We start from the raw sequence: 18,930 nt of genomic DNA on the forward strand, positions 1-18,930 counted from the left end.
CGTCTGCAAGTCCTTGTTACAGCTACTGTGTTTCAGGTGTCTGTTGCAGTGTTGCTAGTACTGTACATTCTACAAGGCCTTATTTACTGTGCTTACTTTAGTCCATGTTTCTTGTATAATTGTATTTTCGTATATTTCTAAGCCATTTAGATTACTGATTATGAATTCACTGGATTAATGCTGTCTGTGTATGATATGGATGCTGATTATTACTCTTGGATTTGCCTAAATAAAGTGTTTTTACTGATTTAATGCAAATGTAATCTTCCTTTTCATCTTCCTGCTCAAAGCCTTAACAGATTGGGATGTTCTAATTTGTCCCACCACTGCTTAGATTTTAGGGCATCTTTAAATCTCAGCAATGCTATCAACCTGGCTGGAGAGATAATCCAAAGACTAATTGACTTAATATTGGTATTTAATGCAATAGATAGGAAAACAATTAAGCAAGTGATGTAGAGTCTGATCAATCATGTCTCAGGTAGACCTGATGCTAAATTTTTAATTCAATTATTGAGTTTTCCCCCTGCCAATTTAGCTGTTTTTCCCCTATTGCCAGTGCAGACCTATGTTTGGTCTCAGCTATTCTATTGGCCAACAGGCATCCTAAGGAAATTATGCTAACTGGTTTCCTCATTGCTGCTGTAACTGCGGCCTCTATTGGCTGGTTAAGGAGCCTGCACAAGAGATGGGTGACTGCAACCTGTCTCTGGCAGGTCAAAAGACATGGCCAGATAATGTGTGTTTGTTGGAGATGGTACATCACAGTCTTAGGCCCTCCTCAGCCAGGGCAGTGGTCTGCATTGACTGAAGCTTTGATAGCTTTGGGCTATCAACTGAAAGGTTGAGAGTTCGAATCCCAGCTCTGCCATGCAGCCACTGTTGGGTCCTCTCTGCTCCAGGGGCACCATCTGATGGCTGACCCTGCACTCTGATCCCAACCTCCAAACAAGCTGGGATATGCGAAGAAAGAATTTCATTGTACTGTACATCTCTATATGTATATACAGGGGTTGGACAAAATAACTGAAACACCTGTCATTTTAGTGTGTGAGGTTTCATGGCTAAATTGGACCAGTCTGGTGGCCAATCTTCATTAATTGCACATTGCACCAGTAAGAGCAGAGTGTGAAGGTTCAATTAGCAGGGTAAGAGCACAGTTTTGCTCAAAATATTGCAATGCACACAACATTATGGGTGACATACCAGAGTTCAAAAGAGGACAAATTGTTGGTGCACGTCTTGCTGGCACATCTGTGACCAAGACAGCAAGTCTTTGTGATGTATCAAGAGCCACGGTATCCAAGGTAATGTCAGCATACCACCAAGAAGGACAAACCACATCCAACAGGATTAACTGTGGACGCAAGAGGAAGCTGTCTGAAAGGGATGTTCGGGTGCTAACCCGGATTGTATCCAAAAAACATAAAACCACGGCTGCCCAAATCACGGCAGAATTAAATGTGCACCTCGACTCTCCTGTTTCCACCAGAACTGTCCGTCGGGAGCTCCACAGGGTCAATTTACACGGCCGGGCTGCTATAGCCAAACCTTTGGTCACTCGTGCCAATGCCAAACGTCGGTTTCAATGGTGCAAGGAGCGCAAATCTTGGGCTGTGGACAATGTGAAACATGTATTGTTCTCTGATGAGTCCACCTTTACTGTTTTCCCCACATCCGGGAGAGTTATGGTGTGGAGAAGCCCCAAAGAAGGGTACCACCCAGACTGTTGCATGCCCAGAGTGAAGCATGGAGGTGGATCAGTGATGGTTTGGGCTGCCATATCATGGCATTCCCTTGGCCCAATACTTGTGCTAGATGGGCGCGTCACTGCCAAGGACTACGAACCATTCTGGAGGACCATGTGCATCCATCAGGATGACAATGCACCAATACACACAGCAAGACTGGTGAAAGATTGGTTTGATGAACATGAAAGTGAAGTTGAACATCTCCCATGGCCTGCACAGTCACCAGATCTAAATATTATTGAGCCACTTTGGGGTGTTTTGGAGAAGCGAGTCAGGAAACGTTTTCCTCCACCAGCATTACGTAGTGACCTGGCCACTATCCTGCAAGAAGAATGGCTTAAAATCCCTCTGACCACTGTGCAGGACTTGTATATGTCATTTCCAAGACGAATTGACGCTGTATTGGCCGCAAAAGGAGGCCCTACACCATACTAATAAATTATTGTGGTCTAAAACCAGGTGTTTCAGTTGTTTCACCCACAAACAAGCAAGATTTCTGGCTCTCACAGACCTGTAACTTCTTCTTTAAGAAGCTTTTCTGTCCTCCACTCGTTACCTGTATTAATGGCACCTGTTTGACCTCGTTATCTGTATAAAAGACACCTGTCCGCAGCCTTAAACAGTCAGACCCCAAACTCAACCATGGCCAAGACCAAAGAGCTGTCGAAGGACACCAGGAAGAAAATTGTAGACCTGCACCAGGCTGGGAAGAGTAAATCTACAATAGGCAAGCAGGTTGGTGTGAATAAATCAACTGTGGGAACAATTGTAAGAAAATGGAAGACATACAAGACCATTGATAATCTCTCTTGGGGTCAAGATCTCATCCCGTGGGGTCAAAATGATCATGAGAACGGTGAGCAAAAATCCCAGAACTACACGGAGGGACCTGATGAACGACCTGCAGAGAGCTGGGACCAAAGTAACAAAGGCTACCATCAGTATACACACTACGCCGAGAGGGACTCAAATCCTGCAGTGCCAGGCGTGTCCCCCTGCTTAAGCCAGTACATGTCCAGGCCCGTCTGATGTTTGCCAGAGAGCATATGGATGATCCAGAGGAGGATTGGGAGAATATCATGTGGTCAGATGAAACCAAAATGGAACTTTTTGGTAAAAACTCAACTCGTCATGTTTGGAGGAAGAAGAAAAACCCAAGAACACCATACCTACTGTGAAGCATGGGGGTGGAAACATCATGCTTTGGGGCTGTTTTTCTGCAAAGGGGACAGGACGACTGATCCGTGTTAAGGGAAGAATGAACGGGGCCATGTATTGTGAGATTTTAAGCCAAAACCTCATTCCATCAGTGAGAGCATTGAAGATGGAACGTGGCTGGGTCTTCCAGCATGACAATAATCCCAAACACACCGCTCGGGCAACGAAGGAGTGGCTCCGTAAAAAGCATTTCAAGGTCCTGGAGTGGCCTAGCCAGTCTCCAGACCTCAACCCCATAGAAAATTTGTGGAGTCCGTGTTGCCCAGCGACATCACTGCTCTAGAGGAGATCTGCATGGAGGAATGGGCCAAAATAGCAGCTACAGTGTGTGCAAACCTGGTGAAGACTTACAGGAAACGTTTGACCTCTGTCATTGCCAACAAAGGTTATGTTACAAAGTATTGAGTTGAACTTTTGTTATTGACCAAATACTTATTTTCCACCATAATTTACAAATAAATTCTTTAAAAATCCTACAATGTGATTTCCTGTATTTTTTTTTCTCTTTTTGTCTCTAATAGTTGAAGTGCACCTATGATGAAAATCACAGACCTCTCTTATCTTTCTAAGTAGGAGAACCTGCACAATCAGTGGCTGACCAAATACTTTTTGGCCCCACTGTATATATAAACCACGTGCTTTACTGTCTTTCTGTCTCCTGTTGCATTACACTAGAAATTTAAAGCCATTTAGTCTTTGGATTGTCCAGCTCCACAACTAATGACCTATAATTTATTTAGACATGCTGACTGGATGAGCCACTAATTATGTAGTTCAGGTGTCTCAGCCAGATCCACTGCTCACATACGTATAAAATCAATTATATACAACCCCAAATCAGAAAACTTTTATTTGATTGCAGACTGTATGAACCTGAGAGATTTCATGTTTTGTCTGCTCAACTTTATTTCATTCATTATTAAACATCCATTTCTGCATTTCAGGCCTGCAAAACATTCCAAAAAAAAGTTGGGACAGTAAAGCATTTACCACTTTGTAATATTTCCATTCGTTTTTACCACACTTGAAAAATTTTTTGGCACCGAGGATACCAAGCGATTTAGTGTTTCAGCTTTTTTTTTGTGCCATTCTAACTGCTTAAGATGTGCAACGGTACGGGGTCGTCGTTATTGCATTTTTCGTTTCAGTCGACGCCGCTTCTGGACATGGTTAACATAAGGTTTATTTTTTGCACAGTAAAGCTTTAAGTGGCATTTGTGCATGTAACTGTATTGTAGTGCTTGACAAAGGTTTGCCAAAGTAATCCCTTGCCCATGTGGTTATATCAGCTATTGTTGAGTGTCGGTTCTTGATGCAGTGCCGTCTGAGGGATCGAAGATCATGGGCGTTTAGCTAAAGCTTGTGCCATTGGCCTTTATGCACTGAAATTTCTCCAGATTCCTTGAGTTGTTTAATGATGATATGCACTGTAGAGGGAGAAATATTCAAATCCCTTCCAATCTTTCTTTGAGGTACATTGTTTTTAAACATTTCAATAATTTTCTCACACATTTGTTGACAAACTGGAGATCCTCTGATCATCTTTGCTCATCAAAGACTCAGCCTCAAGACCTTCCCATCAAACATCATTGCTCACAAATGCTCTTTTGCCTAAATTTGAAGCACTTCCCATATACTGTATAGACACACTCCAAAATTTATACAGATGACTAAAGGCTGTTTAAGTTGCAGGAAGCAGTTCGTATTAGTGTCCTTGTTTTATCCCACAAATTTTCACACATTCACACAGCTGGCCAGAGGTTCTGGCTTTCTCTAATGTGTGGTTTGGGCATCCAAATGTGTTTGACATTTCATTAAGATCCTATTTAGAAATAATTCAGTGTACCCTCTGCTTTAGGATGTGAATGCATTGTCTGTTTTGTATCTGCCTGAATGCAGTCTGCTTATTCCAGCTTTTATTACCGCTGCAGGAATATTGGAACCCTTGGTAAATATGTGTAAAAATGTCTTTACGGTTAATTAGCTTAATCTCACATTGTACATGTCAGAGAAATCCAACTGAAATTTATTCCAAGAAAATAATTATGCCATACATTACACACTATATGAATACATGATGCACTCTACCAAAAGTATGTGGACATCCATCCTGATTACTGAGTTCAAGGTGTCCAGAAACACCAATGCTGACAGGTGTATTAAACCTATTTTAGAAAATACATTATATTCTTTCACTCACTCACTTTCTTAACCGCTTATTCAATCAGGGTCGCGGGGGTGCTGGAGCCTATCTCAGCTTTTCAATGGGCGCAGGCACATAGTAACACCCTGGACAGGGCGCCACACACTGACACACACCCATTCACCTATAGGGCAATTCAGTGTCTCCAATTAACCTGACTGCATGTTTTTGGACTGCGGGAGGAAACTGGAGCTCCCGGAGGAAACCCACGTGAGGAGAACATGCAAACTCCACACAGAAGGGACCCTGACCGCCCCGCCTGGGGATTGAACCCAGGACCTTCTTGCTGTGAGGCGACAGTGCTACCCACTGAGCCACCACGCCGCCCTATATTCTTTCAATTTTATCAAAAATTCTGGACAAGGGGTCGCTCAGGTGGTGCAGCAGTAAAATACACTAGCACACCAGAACTGAGATTTCGAATAAACCGTATCGAATTTCAGCTCTGCCATTCGGCTGTGTGGCTACATGAACAACGATTGGCTGTTGTTCAGGGTTGGACAGGCCGGACCAGGGTTCCTCATAACTGGTGTAATTATGACCTCTGCTGTCTGATTGATAACGGTTGCACATAGTCGAGGGATAATGCTGATCAGGGTGTGGCTCAGGGTGTGGCTGATGCGCTCGCCTCGTGCAGGTGAAAAGATGCAGTCAGTACTGCACACGTGTTGGAGGGGGCGTGTCAGTTGCGAAGCTCCTTAGTCAGCAGTAGAGGGTTGTATCAGTAGAGGTGAAGCGTAATGCAATCAGGGTAATTGGATATGACCAGTTTAGGGGGGAAAATTGGGGGGAAATTTTGGACAAGGCCTTGTGCCCACTCAAATTAATGCCCATAAGTTTGGTGGGGAGAAACTTTCCATGGCCTGGACTGCAACTTCACTGAACATTGTAAGTGGAATGTTGATAAGCCAGGTCTTTTCATCCAACATGAGTTTTGATTAAATGGGTACAAATTCCTGCAGATGCTAAAATGTGGGGTAAGGATTTGGTCTTCTGAGAACGCCAATGGTTTTGGAATGGGTTAGTCAAGCATCTACACACTCTTGACTCCTTATAGTGTACGGTCTGACTAGCTATGCTTCCAACTTAGTGGCAATAGCTTGGAAAAGGCCATTTTTTTCAGTTCCAGCATGACTGTGCAAATCTATAAAGACATGTCTTGATGAGATTTGGTGTGAAAGAAGTCCAGTGGCTCTGGTAAACAGTGATAAATACAGTCCTTGTAAATTTGTTAACTTCTGAAAGACGTTGACCTACAGCCTTGCTGATTTAGAAATAATTATTTGACATAGTACTCAATAATATTTGTATATTGGTGTTGATTCCTGACCTTTCATGCTGTCGGAAAAGTGTCAGTCTATGCATGGTTAATGATTATTCATCTGCCATTTATTTTGTCAGTTTTCAGAGTAAATACCACATCCCCTTCATGTCTAATGACCTTTCCAAACTAAACACATCAAGAAATTTGAAGGAATTGTGCAGGTTCCTACAATCACTGTACATTTATTTATTGCCTGTTTTACCACCGCTTTATTTTGTTCAGGGTCTCGGGTTTACTGGGCAAAAGTAGGAAACACCCTGAATCACAGGGCAAACACAGGCACACACACACCCATAAACACACACATTCACACTGACTGCATGTCTTTCGACTGTGGGAAGAAACCGGAGCTCCCGGAGGAAACCTGTAAAGACACGGATAGAACATGTAAACTCCATTCCCTGTGTCATTCCTAGGAACCCTAGACATTCTTGCTGTGAGGCATCAGTTCAACCCACCAAGCCACTGTGCCGCCCAAACACTGTATACTATGTTTTTAATGATCCTTTTATGCATTTTACCCCCTTTTATCCAAATTTAGCATAGCCAATCTGCTGCTGGGGACACTGATGGCGTCCAAGGAGGGGGTACATTTACCTGACACACACTTCCTCCGATGTGTGCGCAGTCCACCAATCCCTTCTTATTCACCCATACTGGGCAACCAAGGTCCTTACACAGCATTGATAACCCCACTCCGTAGTCCGGTCTTTCCCCACCCAGCAGACTGGAGGCCAATTTTGTCTGCTGCAGGCATTAGCCAATTATGCCTGATAGAGGGCGCCCAGCCGACCGGTAGCTCAGAATCTTGGTGCTGGTGTGCTAGTGGATTATCCCAGACTGTACACTATTTAACTATTTGCTAGATACTATATAGCCAGAAGTATCTACAAATATATCTTGCACAAAGCAAGGCCCAGACAACAGTTTGACAAGTTTGGTTTAAATAAATTGGGACAGTGTTTGTTAGCCTGACCTGCCAAAATGATCCAACATGATTCCAGTGTCTGACTATAAATACGCTTTCAAATGGGTTTTCATAGCCACACATTAAAATCTTGTGACTAATTTTTCCAAAGGAGCAAAGGTGGTTAGACACAAAGTGTTGACTCTTATATTATTGTTTGTGATTTTGGTATGAAATGTCCAACAAGCTGATGGTCTGGTGTGCACATACACGACCAGGCATAACATTATGATCACTGACAGGTGAAGTGAATAACACTGATTATCTCTTCATCATGGCACCTGTTAGTGGGTGGGATATATTAGGCAGCAAGTGAACATTTTATCCTCAAAGTCGATGTGTTAGAAGCAGAAAACAAGGGCCAAATTGTGATGGCTAGATGACTGGGTCAGAGCATCTCCAAAACTACAGCTCTTGTGGGGTGTTCCCAGTCTGGAGTGGTCAGTATCTATGAAAAGTGGTCCAAAGAAGGAACAGTGGTAAACAGGGTCATGGGCAGCCAAGGCTCACTGATGCATGTGGGGAGCGACGGCTGGCCCGTGTGGTCCGATCCAACAGACGAGCTAGCTCAAATTGCTGAAGAAGTTAATGCTGGTTCTGATAGAAAGGTGTCAGAATACACAGTGCATTGCTGTTTGTTGCGTATGGGGCTGCATAGCCGCAGACCAGTCAGGGTGCCCATGCTGACACCTGTCCACCGCTAAAAGTGCCAACAATGGGCACGTGAGCATTGGAACTGGACCACGGAGCAATGGAAGAAGGTGGCCTGGTCTGATGAATCACGTTTTCTTTCGTGCGTGTGCGTCGCTTACCTGGGGAACACATGGCACTAGGATGCACTGTGCGAAGGAGGCAAGCCGGTGGAGGCCACAACACACCTTCAGGGGTCTAGTGGAGTCTATGCCTCGACGGGTCAGGGCTTTTTTTGCAGCAAAAGTGGGACCAACACAATATTAGGAAGGTGGTCATTATGTTATGCCTGATCGGTATACTTTTGGTCATAGAGGGTATTATGTGGGTTTGTTTTGTGTGATTGCCCATCTGTATATAAGTACCATTTACCACCTTCTGTACCCCAGCAACAAGTCTTGGGCTAGTAAACCAAATAAAAACATCCAACCAACAATCATGTGGTTGGAACTTGACACTTTAGTGTCAAAACTAAAAGAAAATGAAGAAAATATTGGAGGAAACAATTTGCTACATCTTCTATTATACATCTAGAGGGTGTACCAAAGAAGAAGCAACACTGCTGTGGTATAAATGTATAAACATTACAAATAGCTGTTTTTTCTGATTTTGCAACAGGGTGACTGATGCCCCAAGTGACATTTGAAGAGAACTACACTTTCCGTCCAACTGTGCCTCCTCTACCTGTCAGGAAAAACAGAGCATGGCAGGGCGTGTCATTATGGATCTTCTCTTTCTGCTTTTTGGCAACATAGCTTTTGGACTATTCCCATCTGTACCCCAGCTTATCATTTGCTTAATTGGCTCCCTTGCTTGTGTTCACCTGCGTCTTATTTTCCTAAATGGTTTGGACACCATTTTTTCCACATTATTACTGTGTTAAATGATCACCGGACCCAGTTAACTGTGCACTGACAAGCTGGAAAAGTTGACAATGCATTAGTGGCATGATGAGCACTATTTCTACAGCACTGTTCCTACAATTCCATCATCTTTCAATATGTCCATTCATAGATAAATAAAATAATAAGCATGGCCACCTTACCCACCTGATAATAAATGAAAATGGTGAGCATGGCTTTATTGGCAGACTAATTAAGATAATTAGGTAGAACAGCATAGATGAAAAATTAGGCACTGTTCGAAGCCAATGCTAAGAAACAGATTGGCATCATAGCCCCTGCATGTTTGATTTTTTTTGGAGCACTGTTGGCTTGAAAATTGGGGCCTAATAAATCTAACAGTGTCTGGCCTCCTTCCCACACAGTGATCTTCTATTATAGAGCACACCTTGTGGGACCTGGTTATACATTATATGGCCAAAAGAATTATGATGCCTGACCGTGAATATTCGCCTGGATCACATTCACCATTCCAATCCCACCCTAAGGTGTTAAATTGGGTTGGGTATAAGCTACAGTGAGGGAAATAAGTATTTGATCCCCTGCTGATTTTGTAAGTTTACCCCCTTACAAAGACTTGAACAGTCTATAATTTTTATGGAAGGTTTATTTTAGGAGAGAGACAGAATATCAACAAAAAATCCAGAAAAAAAACATTAAATAAAAGTTATAAATTAATTTGTATTTAATTAGGGGAAATAAGTATTTGATCCCCTACCAACCAGCAAGAATTCTGACCCCCACAGACCGGTTATGTGCCCATGAGGCACACAAATTAGTCCTGTCCCTGTATAAAAGACTCCTGTCACAGAATCAGTTTCTTCCGTTCAAATCTCTCGACCACCATGGGCAAGACCAAAGAGCTATCAAAGGACGTCAGGGACAAGATTGTAGACCTGCACAAGGCTGGAATGGGCTACAAGACCATCAGCAAGAAGCTTGGTGAGAAAGAGACCACTGTTGGTGCGATAATTCGAAAATGGAAGAAATACAAGATCACAATCACCCTCACTCTGGAGCTCCATGCAAGATCTCACCTGGTGGGGTAAGAATGATTCTGAGAAAGGTGAGGTCAGTCCAGAAGTACACGGGAGGAGCTTGTCAATGATCTCAAGGGAGCTGGGAGCAGAGAAATGCTGGATATGACCCCAAGAACACCATCCCCACTGGGCATTTCTCTGCCTCCAAACACGGCGAGTGGAGTTGATGCCAAAGAGCTAAATTTTGGTCTCATCTGACCATATCACATTCTCCCAAGCTTTCTCTGAATCATTCAGGTGTTCATTGGCAAACTTCAGACGGGCCTGTACATGAGCTTTCTTGAGCAAAGGGACTTTGCGGGCACTGCAGGATCTCAATCCATTACGGCGAAGTGTGTTACTAATGGTTTTCTTGGTGACTGTGCTCCCAGCTCCCTTGAGATCATTGACAAGCTCCTCCTGTGTAATTCTGGACTGACCTCACCTTTCTCAGAATCATTCTTACCCCACCAGGTGAGATCTTGCATGGAGCTCCAGAGTGAGGGTGATTGACTGTGATCTTGTATTTCTTCCATTTTCGAATTATCGCACCAACAGTGGTCTCTTTCTCACCAAGCTTCTTGCTGATGGTCTTGTAGCCCATTCCAGCCTTGTGCAGGTCTACAATCTTGTCCCTGACGTCCTTTGATAGCTCTTTGGTCTTGCCCATGGTGGTCGAGAGATTTGAACGGAAGAAACTGATTCTGTGACAGGAGTCTTTTATACAGGGACAGGACTAATTTGTGTGCCTCATGGGCACATAACCGGTCTGTGGGGGTCAGAATTCTTGCTGGTTGGTAGGGGATCAAATACTTATTTCCCCTAATTAAATACAAATTAATTTATAACTTTAATTTAATGTTTTTTTTCTGGATTTTTTGTTGATATTCTGTCTCTCTCTGTTAAAATAAACCTTCCATAAAAATTATAGACTGTTCAAGTCTTTGTAAGGGGGTAAACTTACAAAATCAGCAGGGGATCAAATACTTATTTCCCCCACTGTATATGCTTGAATTTTGTCTCTGGTAACCTGTATTGGATCCGCACAGCTAGAATAATCGTTGTGACTGATCCAACTTGCACTCCCAGAAATTGTAGGTTTGAGTCTGCTTTAGTCACTGTGATTGACTTCACATACTGAAATATGACAGTTGTCAAACACAAGTATACCTGAACACAGCTCAATCCATCTGTTTATTTTATATAGTCAGGAGAAACTATAGGAGACTGCAAAGAGAAATCCCTGACCTTGGTTTCTGAGTCCATGATTACCTCCTGATCATTATCACGCTTAATTTCCCATTAGATTCCAACAAATCCGTCAAGCAGTTTAATTATCTGTTATTAGACCTGATAATCTCTCAGTCAGAGGCACAAAATCATTTTACCATGTTGATCACGGTGCAAATGTTAAAATAATTCCTAACATTAAGTGATTACAAAATGTGTGATAGTGCACACGATTCTATTGATGTCACTGATTAAAAACGTTGGGATGTTTTGTAACTTTTGCAATAAAAAGAAGAACCTGTGTTGATTGTCTTGAATCTTTATTTAATTGATAAAAGTAGGAAAAAAATCTAAAGGTGTTTGATGTTTTGTAAATAATAATGATAAAAAAAAAACATTTATGTTGTGATACCTGCAACACACTCCAAAAAAGTTGGGACAGAGGCAAAATAAGAGAAAAAAGTTTAAAAGTTTAATAATATTTAAGTTACAGTGTTCCACAATAACAGGAGAGGGAATCATGATTTGGTATAAAAGGGAGATCCACCAACGAATCAGTCATTGCAAACAATGATGGGTTGTGGCTGACCACTTGGCTGTGCCAAACTTCAGGAGAGAACTGCCAGTCAGTTCAAAAACAACATTTATCAATGCAAGATTGCACATAATTTAGTCTTTAAGCATCTACTGTTCATAATATTGTGAAAAGATTCAGGTGATCTGGAGAGACAAAGCTGGAAATCACTAATGTGTGTGACCTTTGAGCATTTAAACGGCATTGCGTGGAAAACTGTTATGCTACTGTGATAAATATAGCCACTTGGGCTTGTGAGTACTTCAGAAAACATTGTCACTTAACATAGTCAAGAAATGCAACTTGAAACTTTATACATTAATTCTATGCAGAAACGCCTTAAAGGGAACAGGGGGAAATTGATAACCACACTTAAAAGAGACAAGCTAAGGTCAAAACCAGGTAAGAGATAAAGCATATCTTTACAACTATATATGTAGAGTCAAGTGGCCAGAAATGTGATAAGGATTGGGAACCATAGAATACAATGTAAACCATTATTTGGATACACCTACCATGTATGTACATATTATAGATACAAAATTACAAGTGTAGACCTGTTACTGTGCACAATTTCATGCCACTTTATCTTGTCCATTAATGAAAATTATCCACAAAAAGATATCCAGAAAGTTGTGTTTACTCAAATTATTTGTCAAATTATTTACATTATACATTATACCCTTTTTTCATAATATATTGTTTTGCTTGTAATGCATTGCTTGTAAAATCTTGTAAAATTGTGGATATAAACAAAAACAAAAACTATCGACTAAATAAATGAAATGAGTAAATTAATAAAATGTATAAATATAATTTGAAAATATTTATCCCACATATTTATTAAACATTCAAAAATGCCTTGAGGCAAAAAAAACTATAGAATTAATAAAATATATAAATAAATTAATCAAATGTTCAATTGTCATTTTAAATGTAAACATGTATTACTGTATTTATAATAAAGTAATTAAACACTATAGTCACAACTAGTAAAAAAATATGCTGCAGTTAAATAAAAAAGAAATAAACATCTAAATATCTAATTGTTTAAATAAAATTTCAATGTAAATTGTAAGTTTTATGTTTTGTTTCTACATAAAATCAAAAAATATAAAAGACCGAAACAAAAATATAAACCATTAATAAATAAATAAATGTATTAACCAAATAAATAAATAATAAAAATAAATTATAAATAAAATAAAAGTTAATTTAAATAAATAAATACATAAATAAATAAAAAGTAGATGGATCTTGAGATGCAAAGCTGACGAAAAGCGATTTTATTTTTTAAGCGCATCTGCATATTTATATTCACGTAAATGTTCCTGCAGGCTTAGGACCCAGAAACGGGAGGGGCGGGACAAACAGGTGTGAACTGTTTGTTAATGGGAGTCTTTCGCAGGTATCTATTGGTCATAAAAACAGAGAAGCCACCAATCAGGATTGAGAGGGGTTGTTGTGGAGGAACGTTCTAGTACAGTAGTGGTACATGTCGGAGGGAGCTGGATGTTTGTGAGTTCGGATGTTTAAAGTGCAGAGTTCAAATTTTCACTTTTAAAAGTTTGTAAAACGAGTCTCATGGTGTAAAACTGGAGAATACAATGTGTCGTTTACTGCTGGGGTAAGAGATATTTTATTTATATTGTCTTCCGACATTATACTATGTTTTGGTTAAATTTAAAACAATGTTGAACTGAATAGTATGGCAGGAGCTACATGCTAGTTTCACATACTGTTTAGTACCGTAGTACGCAGGTTTAAACGCAGCCCATGTGTGGATGCTGTTTTGGAATACTATTTAGTATTGTACAGTAGTATTCGTTGTTTAATGTCTTGGAACTTGTAAAATGATGTCTGTGCTGTTCAGTAAAGTAAAATGTTATTACTAGAATTATGTTATACTGTTTTGCCATTTGTGTAGTAATTGACAGTTTAAATGCACATAAATTGGTGACATACTTTAGATTACTGTTTAGTCTGTTAGTATGCTTTTTATTCTGTTTATATTCAGTGTTAATATAATAAACAGTATATGCATACTCTTGTATAAGGTTTTAGTAATGTAAGTAGTGTTTTGGCATTGTTTAGTATTGCAGAATGTTTTTTGACTGTGACTAAATTGCTGAACTTACACAATATGGCCAAAAATATATAGACACCCACCTTAGGTTTCATCTACACTATACTATATACCAACAGTTATGTCAAGTTAATGATATACTTTAAACTTTGTATAAAAAGACCTTTGTAATTCAACATAACTGTGCCCCTGTGCACAAAGCAATGTCCATAAACCTCTCTAAGCAACACTGATCCAGTCCTTTTAAACATCCAGTTATACATTATATGGCCAAAAGAATGATGAATGAAAAGAATGATGATGCCTGACCGTGGATATTCACCTGGATCACAGTCACCATTCTAATTCTGCCCCAATTCTGTTCATTTGGGTTAGGCCAGGGCTCTGTTCAGGTCACTAGAGCTATATTCTACAAGCTATATGCTTCAATTCTGTATCTTGTAACCTGTACTGGATCCACATAGCTAGTGTTGGTCCAGTCCTTTTAATTCATTGCTAGTGCCTGATGTCACAGACATGTTTTAAATGAATGGACAATCATTCAGACCGACTGTATTGTACTGGTTCTAATAAACATGCCAGGTGGTATTGTGTTGGATGCATTCAACATGTTAATATTATTTTTGCATGTTGTGTAGTATTTAAATGTGTTGTCTTCAACTTATTAAACATGTAAACATATTTACACTATTTACTACTAAAGTTGTAGTAGATGATAGTGTTTTGGCATTGTTTAGTATTGCAGAATGTTTTTTTGAATGTGACTAAATGGCTGAACTTACACAATATGGCCAAAATATATAGACACCCACCTTAGGTTTCATCTACACTATACTATATACCAACAGTTATGTCAAGTTAATGATATACTTTAAACTTTGTATAAAAAGACCTTCTTAATCCAACATAACTGTGCCCCTGTGCACAAAGCAAGATCCATAAACCTCTCTAAGCAACATTGATCCAGTCCTTTTAAACATCCAGTCCTGGTTATACAATATATAGCCAAAAGAATGATGATGCCTGACCGTGGATATTCGCCTGGATCACAGTCACCATTTCAATTCTGTTCATTTGGGTTAGGCCAGGGCTCTGTACAGGTCACTAGAGCTATATTCTACAAGTTATATGCTTTAATTCTGTCTCCTGTAACCTGTATTGGCTCCACATAGCTAGAGTGTTGGTCCAGTCCTTTTAACCCATTGCTAGTGTCTGATCTCACAGACATGTTTTAAATGAATGGACAAAAATATGTTGTAAATATGTTGTTTTGTAACTTATTGAACATGTTAACATATTTTGGATACTATTTATTACAGTAGTTTGTTGTTTGGATTAAGTTAAGCAGTTTACATAGTATTGTTTAGGCTAGATTTCTTATAGCTAATAAACTGAACTCTCCTTGCAGGGTCCTGCTATCTGCAGTCATCTGCCAAACCATCGCACTTGCATCAGGTAATTTTCTTTCTTCCTTACAAACTTCATCACAGGTTTTATTACTGTAATTTAGTGAGTTGTAATGTTCTCGTGTTTCCTTTTTGTGAAGATTGTGAAGGACCAGAATGTGGCGGTACTAAAGTATCAAGAAAGCGGGATCAACACAGTGAACAGCTGAATCAGTTTAATGAAATGAACTCACTTGCTGCGAGTCGCCAGCATAAGGACACAAAGACTGTTGATGTGTTACCTTTTATTGGCCTCACTGGAAGTAAGTAACATAATTCACATCAGTTATTTTACTGCAGAGGATCACAAATCTGTTATTATTGCCAGGGTCCTTCATGGTTCGATGCATTCCCTGCTGTGGATTAAGTGTTAATTGGGCACCCTATGATTCTGTAGTTTAGATTATGGGAGTCTCCCTAGTCTGTATCCTTTTCTCCCAGATTAAGTTCACACCTATAATAGATAGTGTCTGTTTGTCCTTGGAGGCTTTATTTAGATAAATTGTGCTTAAATGGTGAGAAATGTGGATTATTTTAGGGTTGCTAACGATCTTAATAATAATATTTACCAATTAATTAGTTGGCTTTTCTTGTAGGGAGACAGAAATGTGAAGTTATATTGCAATCATGTTGGTGAACAGCAATCGGCAATAATCACATACCAGTATACCAATGAAATTCCGCAGGGGACACGTTATTGCCTGCTTCCATTTTCATTAATCATTTTTACTGCAGCAATCTTGCAATCAAATAGTGTATTTGCATTTTGCAAAGACCTGTGTTGTAATATTGTGACAGAATTTGCTGAGGCATAACAAAGCCATGGACCGTGGAGATATCTAATATCTACAGATGTTGCTTTATGACAAGTGCATTACTTTACAACAGCTGTTTTTCTATTTGCAAACCTAGTAAGTTTAGAAATGCTGCATATTTTTGCATTTGTTAACACTTTCTCCTTTTATGTGTTAGGTTCTACACAGAGTCGTAACTGTTGTAAGAATGGAGGCACTTGCATCTTGGGAAGCTTTTGTGCTTGTCCAAAGCATTTCACTGGACGGAGCTGTGAATACGATGAACGTATCAGGTAATGTTGGTTTGGTGTGAAGCAGCAATTATTTTTTTTAAATGATATATTACTCTTTTTGGTGCTCTGGTGGTACAGCGGTTATACTAGTCCACCACTGCTGAGATCTGAGTTTGAATCTCAGTTTTGCTATTGGCTGGTCAGACTATACAGGGCATGATCCATCTTTGTAATGGATTGGCACTCCATCTGTGTTATTCCTGCCTTGCGCCCAGTGTTTCCTAGTAAAACTAGACCCACCCTGCCCTGCATAAAGAGGTTAATGACATTTAGATAAAGAATATATTGTAATTATTATTTTTGTATTTCTGCAGGACCTGTGGAGTTATTCCTCATGGAGAGTGGGTGCAAAAGGGATGTTCTTATTGTAGATGTGGGTATGGAGTGTTCCACTGCTTCCCTCATGTCTTTCATGGTGACTGTGGTGAGTTCATTCATACAGCTCAATCGGCTTTGGGCTACTTTGCATTTATGAATTTGATATATATGTAATATGGTAACACATGTTTTAAGATGTTTTAGGCACTGCCCTAAGCATACAATAATTATCACAATAATTATATGGTCTTATATCTGCACTCATTTAAAGTGAACCTGCTCCAGCATACTATGTGCAACACTGATCATGGTACTACACTAATATGCAATAACTTTTACAATGTGATCACATTACTACACTAATGTGCAATAAAATGGTACAATATTTGTTTATATATTTTTACAATTCTATTTTAATATATGTATAAACATTTTATATCTGTATATGTTTGAATGCTGCTGTAACAATGCAACTTTCCCCCTGTGGGATAATAAAAGGCTATCTTATTTTAAGATAACAAAATAACACTGCTTCATACACAATTCTACACAGTGTATGTGTGTAAGACCAGAACAACATACTAGACTTTATGGGCACTGATCCCACAGCTATGAAAAATGGCTTTTTTTACTGACTGGCAGATGTGGGTTAACTCAGGACTAGGTGTAACCATGGTGGAATGTAGTCATTATATCACACACGAATAACAGTAATAAATTCTCATTTAAATGTTTATAATGCAAAAAATATATATACTGCTGTCTGGAGAGCATAGAACTTGTGATGAATTACAGCAGAATTAGGGGTCAGGAACTTGCAGAACAGCAGAAATAAGGATTTACCCTGAAAACAATAATATATATATATATATATATATATATATATATATATATATATATATAATATAATACAATCAGACGCTTAACACATCAAAACCATCAACAAATTGTAACTTAGTTATGTATAAGATAACAGAATCTAACAAATTTTTACATTATAGTGTTTTTTGTAATGCATACTAAACTGTAATTCAGTAAGCTCAGTATTCCTTTCAAGGATGAGCAGCCTTTATCAGAGATGGTCTGAAACAAGAATAGACTCAGGAAAGTTCTTCACACTTCATTCACTGACCAAATAGGGCTGCGAATCCCCACTGGCTGGCACTTAATTCCAGAGAAGCCAGAATGGATTAGTCAGCGGGGGCTAGTTTTTCAATGCTAAGCATGTGTTAACGGTCCCATTTCCTCCAATGTACATCTGAAATGCTCAGTATGGGTGCATGTAGTCATTGTGTATCTCTTTTCTTCTGTCTGCAGACGACTCTCAGGAAGTGCGCTGGTTTCCTTCGGGTGCTCTGAGAACAGCTTGGACCGAGAGGCTCCTGTGTGCGGTGCTGCTGCTTTTATTTCTCATTTGAAGATGTTTTTTTGTTATTCGTCCTGCTCTTATGAGAGAAAAATGAAGCAGGTTTTATAAATGTATATTTTTGTTCAGTGCAGGATTTTTTTAGCCGCACTGAAATGTGTTTTTTTCTTCCAGTGGAAGCGAAGCATTTAGCTGTGTTTAATACAACTGTTTTAATGTGAAGGACTATGAATGATAAATTGACTTGTATCCGTGTGCATTTTACTTTGTTTATTTTTCTCATTCGAAAGCTGTGATCAGCCATTTAATGTTCATGTTACCTGTCAGTAAGTATGTGCTGTAAAACAAGTCATCTTTATCAAATGTTTGTTTGCTATCCTTCTGAATTTAAAGACTGTGCGATAACATTAAGATAACCTGGCATTGTTGACCTCGCTGCTATATTTTCCCTTTTCTTATCTTACACAAACAGTTACCGTAGCCAATCAATCACAGTCACAATTACAGTGCCCCCTCAGACCAACAGATATGACCTAATAGAGTTTGGGAAGGTATTTTTTTTTTTTTTTTTTTTTTTTTTTTTTTTTTTTTTTTTTTGCAGCAATAAAATTGTCTTTTGTCAATGTTTTTTATTAATAGCTGAGACTTTTACTGCGTTTATTGATTAATCTAGATTTACCTTGTGTTATATTACTAGAGCTTTCACTATACATCATAAAAGATCATTTCTATTCAACAAAACATTTCTGA

At 39.4% G+C, this 18,930-nt stretch overlaps 1 protein-coding gene across 1 annotated transcript; it reads left to right on the plus strand.

Annotated features, from left to right (window-relative positions):
• Positions 1–13,381: 13,381 nt before the first annotated feature.
• LOC134332587 (cryptic protein-like) lies at positions 13,382–18,729 on the plus strand. The gene is made up of 6 exons (XM_063014299.1): positions 13,382–13,505; positions 15,373–15,419; positions 15,511–15,672; positions 16,382–16,496; positions 16,811–16,920; positions 18,132–18,729. The coding sequence occupies exons 1-6, from the start codon at positions 13,486–13,488 to the stop codon at positions 18,230–18,232; spliced, it is 555 nt and encodes a 184-aa protein (XP_062870369.1). The 5' UTR covers positions 13,382–13,485; the 3' UTR covers positions 18,233–18,729.
• The last annotated feature ends 201 nt before the right edge of the window (positions 18,730–18,930 follow it).

This window comes from Trichomycterus rosablanca, chromosome 18 (genome assembly GCF_030014385.1).
Source record: "Trichomycterus rosablanca isolate fTriRos1 chromosome 18, fTriRos1.hap1, whole genome shotgun sequence".
Classification (NCBI taxonomy): Eukaryota; Metazoa; Chordata; class Actinopteri; order Siluriformes; family Trichomycteridae; genus Trichomycterus; species Trichomycterus rosablanca.

Bases quoted from the DNA above. Each gene is read 5' to 3' on its own strand.
- LOC134332587 (XM_063014299.1), top strand. From the start codon at position 13,486: ATGTGTCGTTTACTGCTGGG. The intron at 15,420-15,510 runs GTAATTTTCTTT...CTTTTTGTGAAG, and splicing joins AACCATCGCACTTGCATCAG to ATTGTGAAGGACCAGAATGT. The intron at 16,497-16,810 runs GTAATGTTGGTT...GTATTTCTGCAG, and splicing joins GAATACGATGAACGTATCAG to GACCTGTGGAGTTATTCCTC.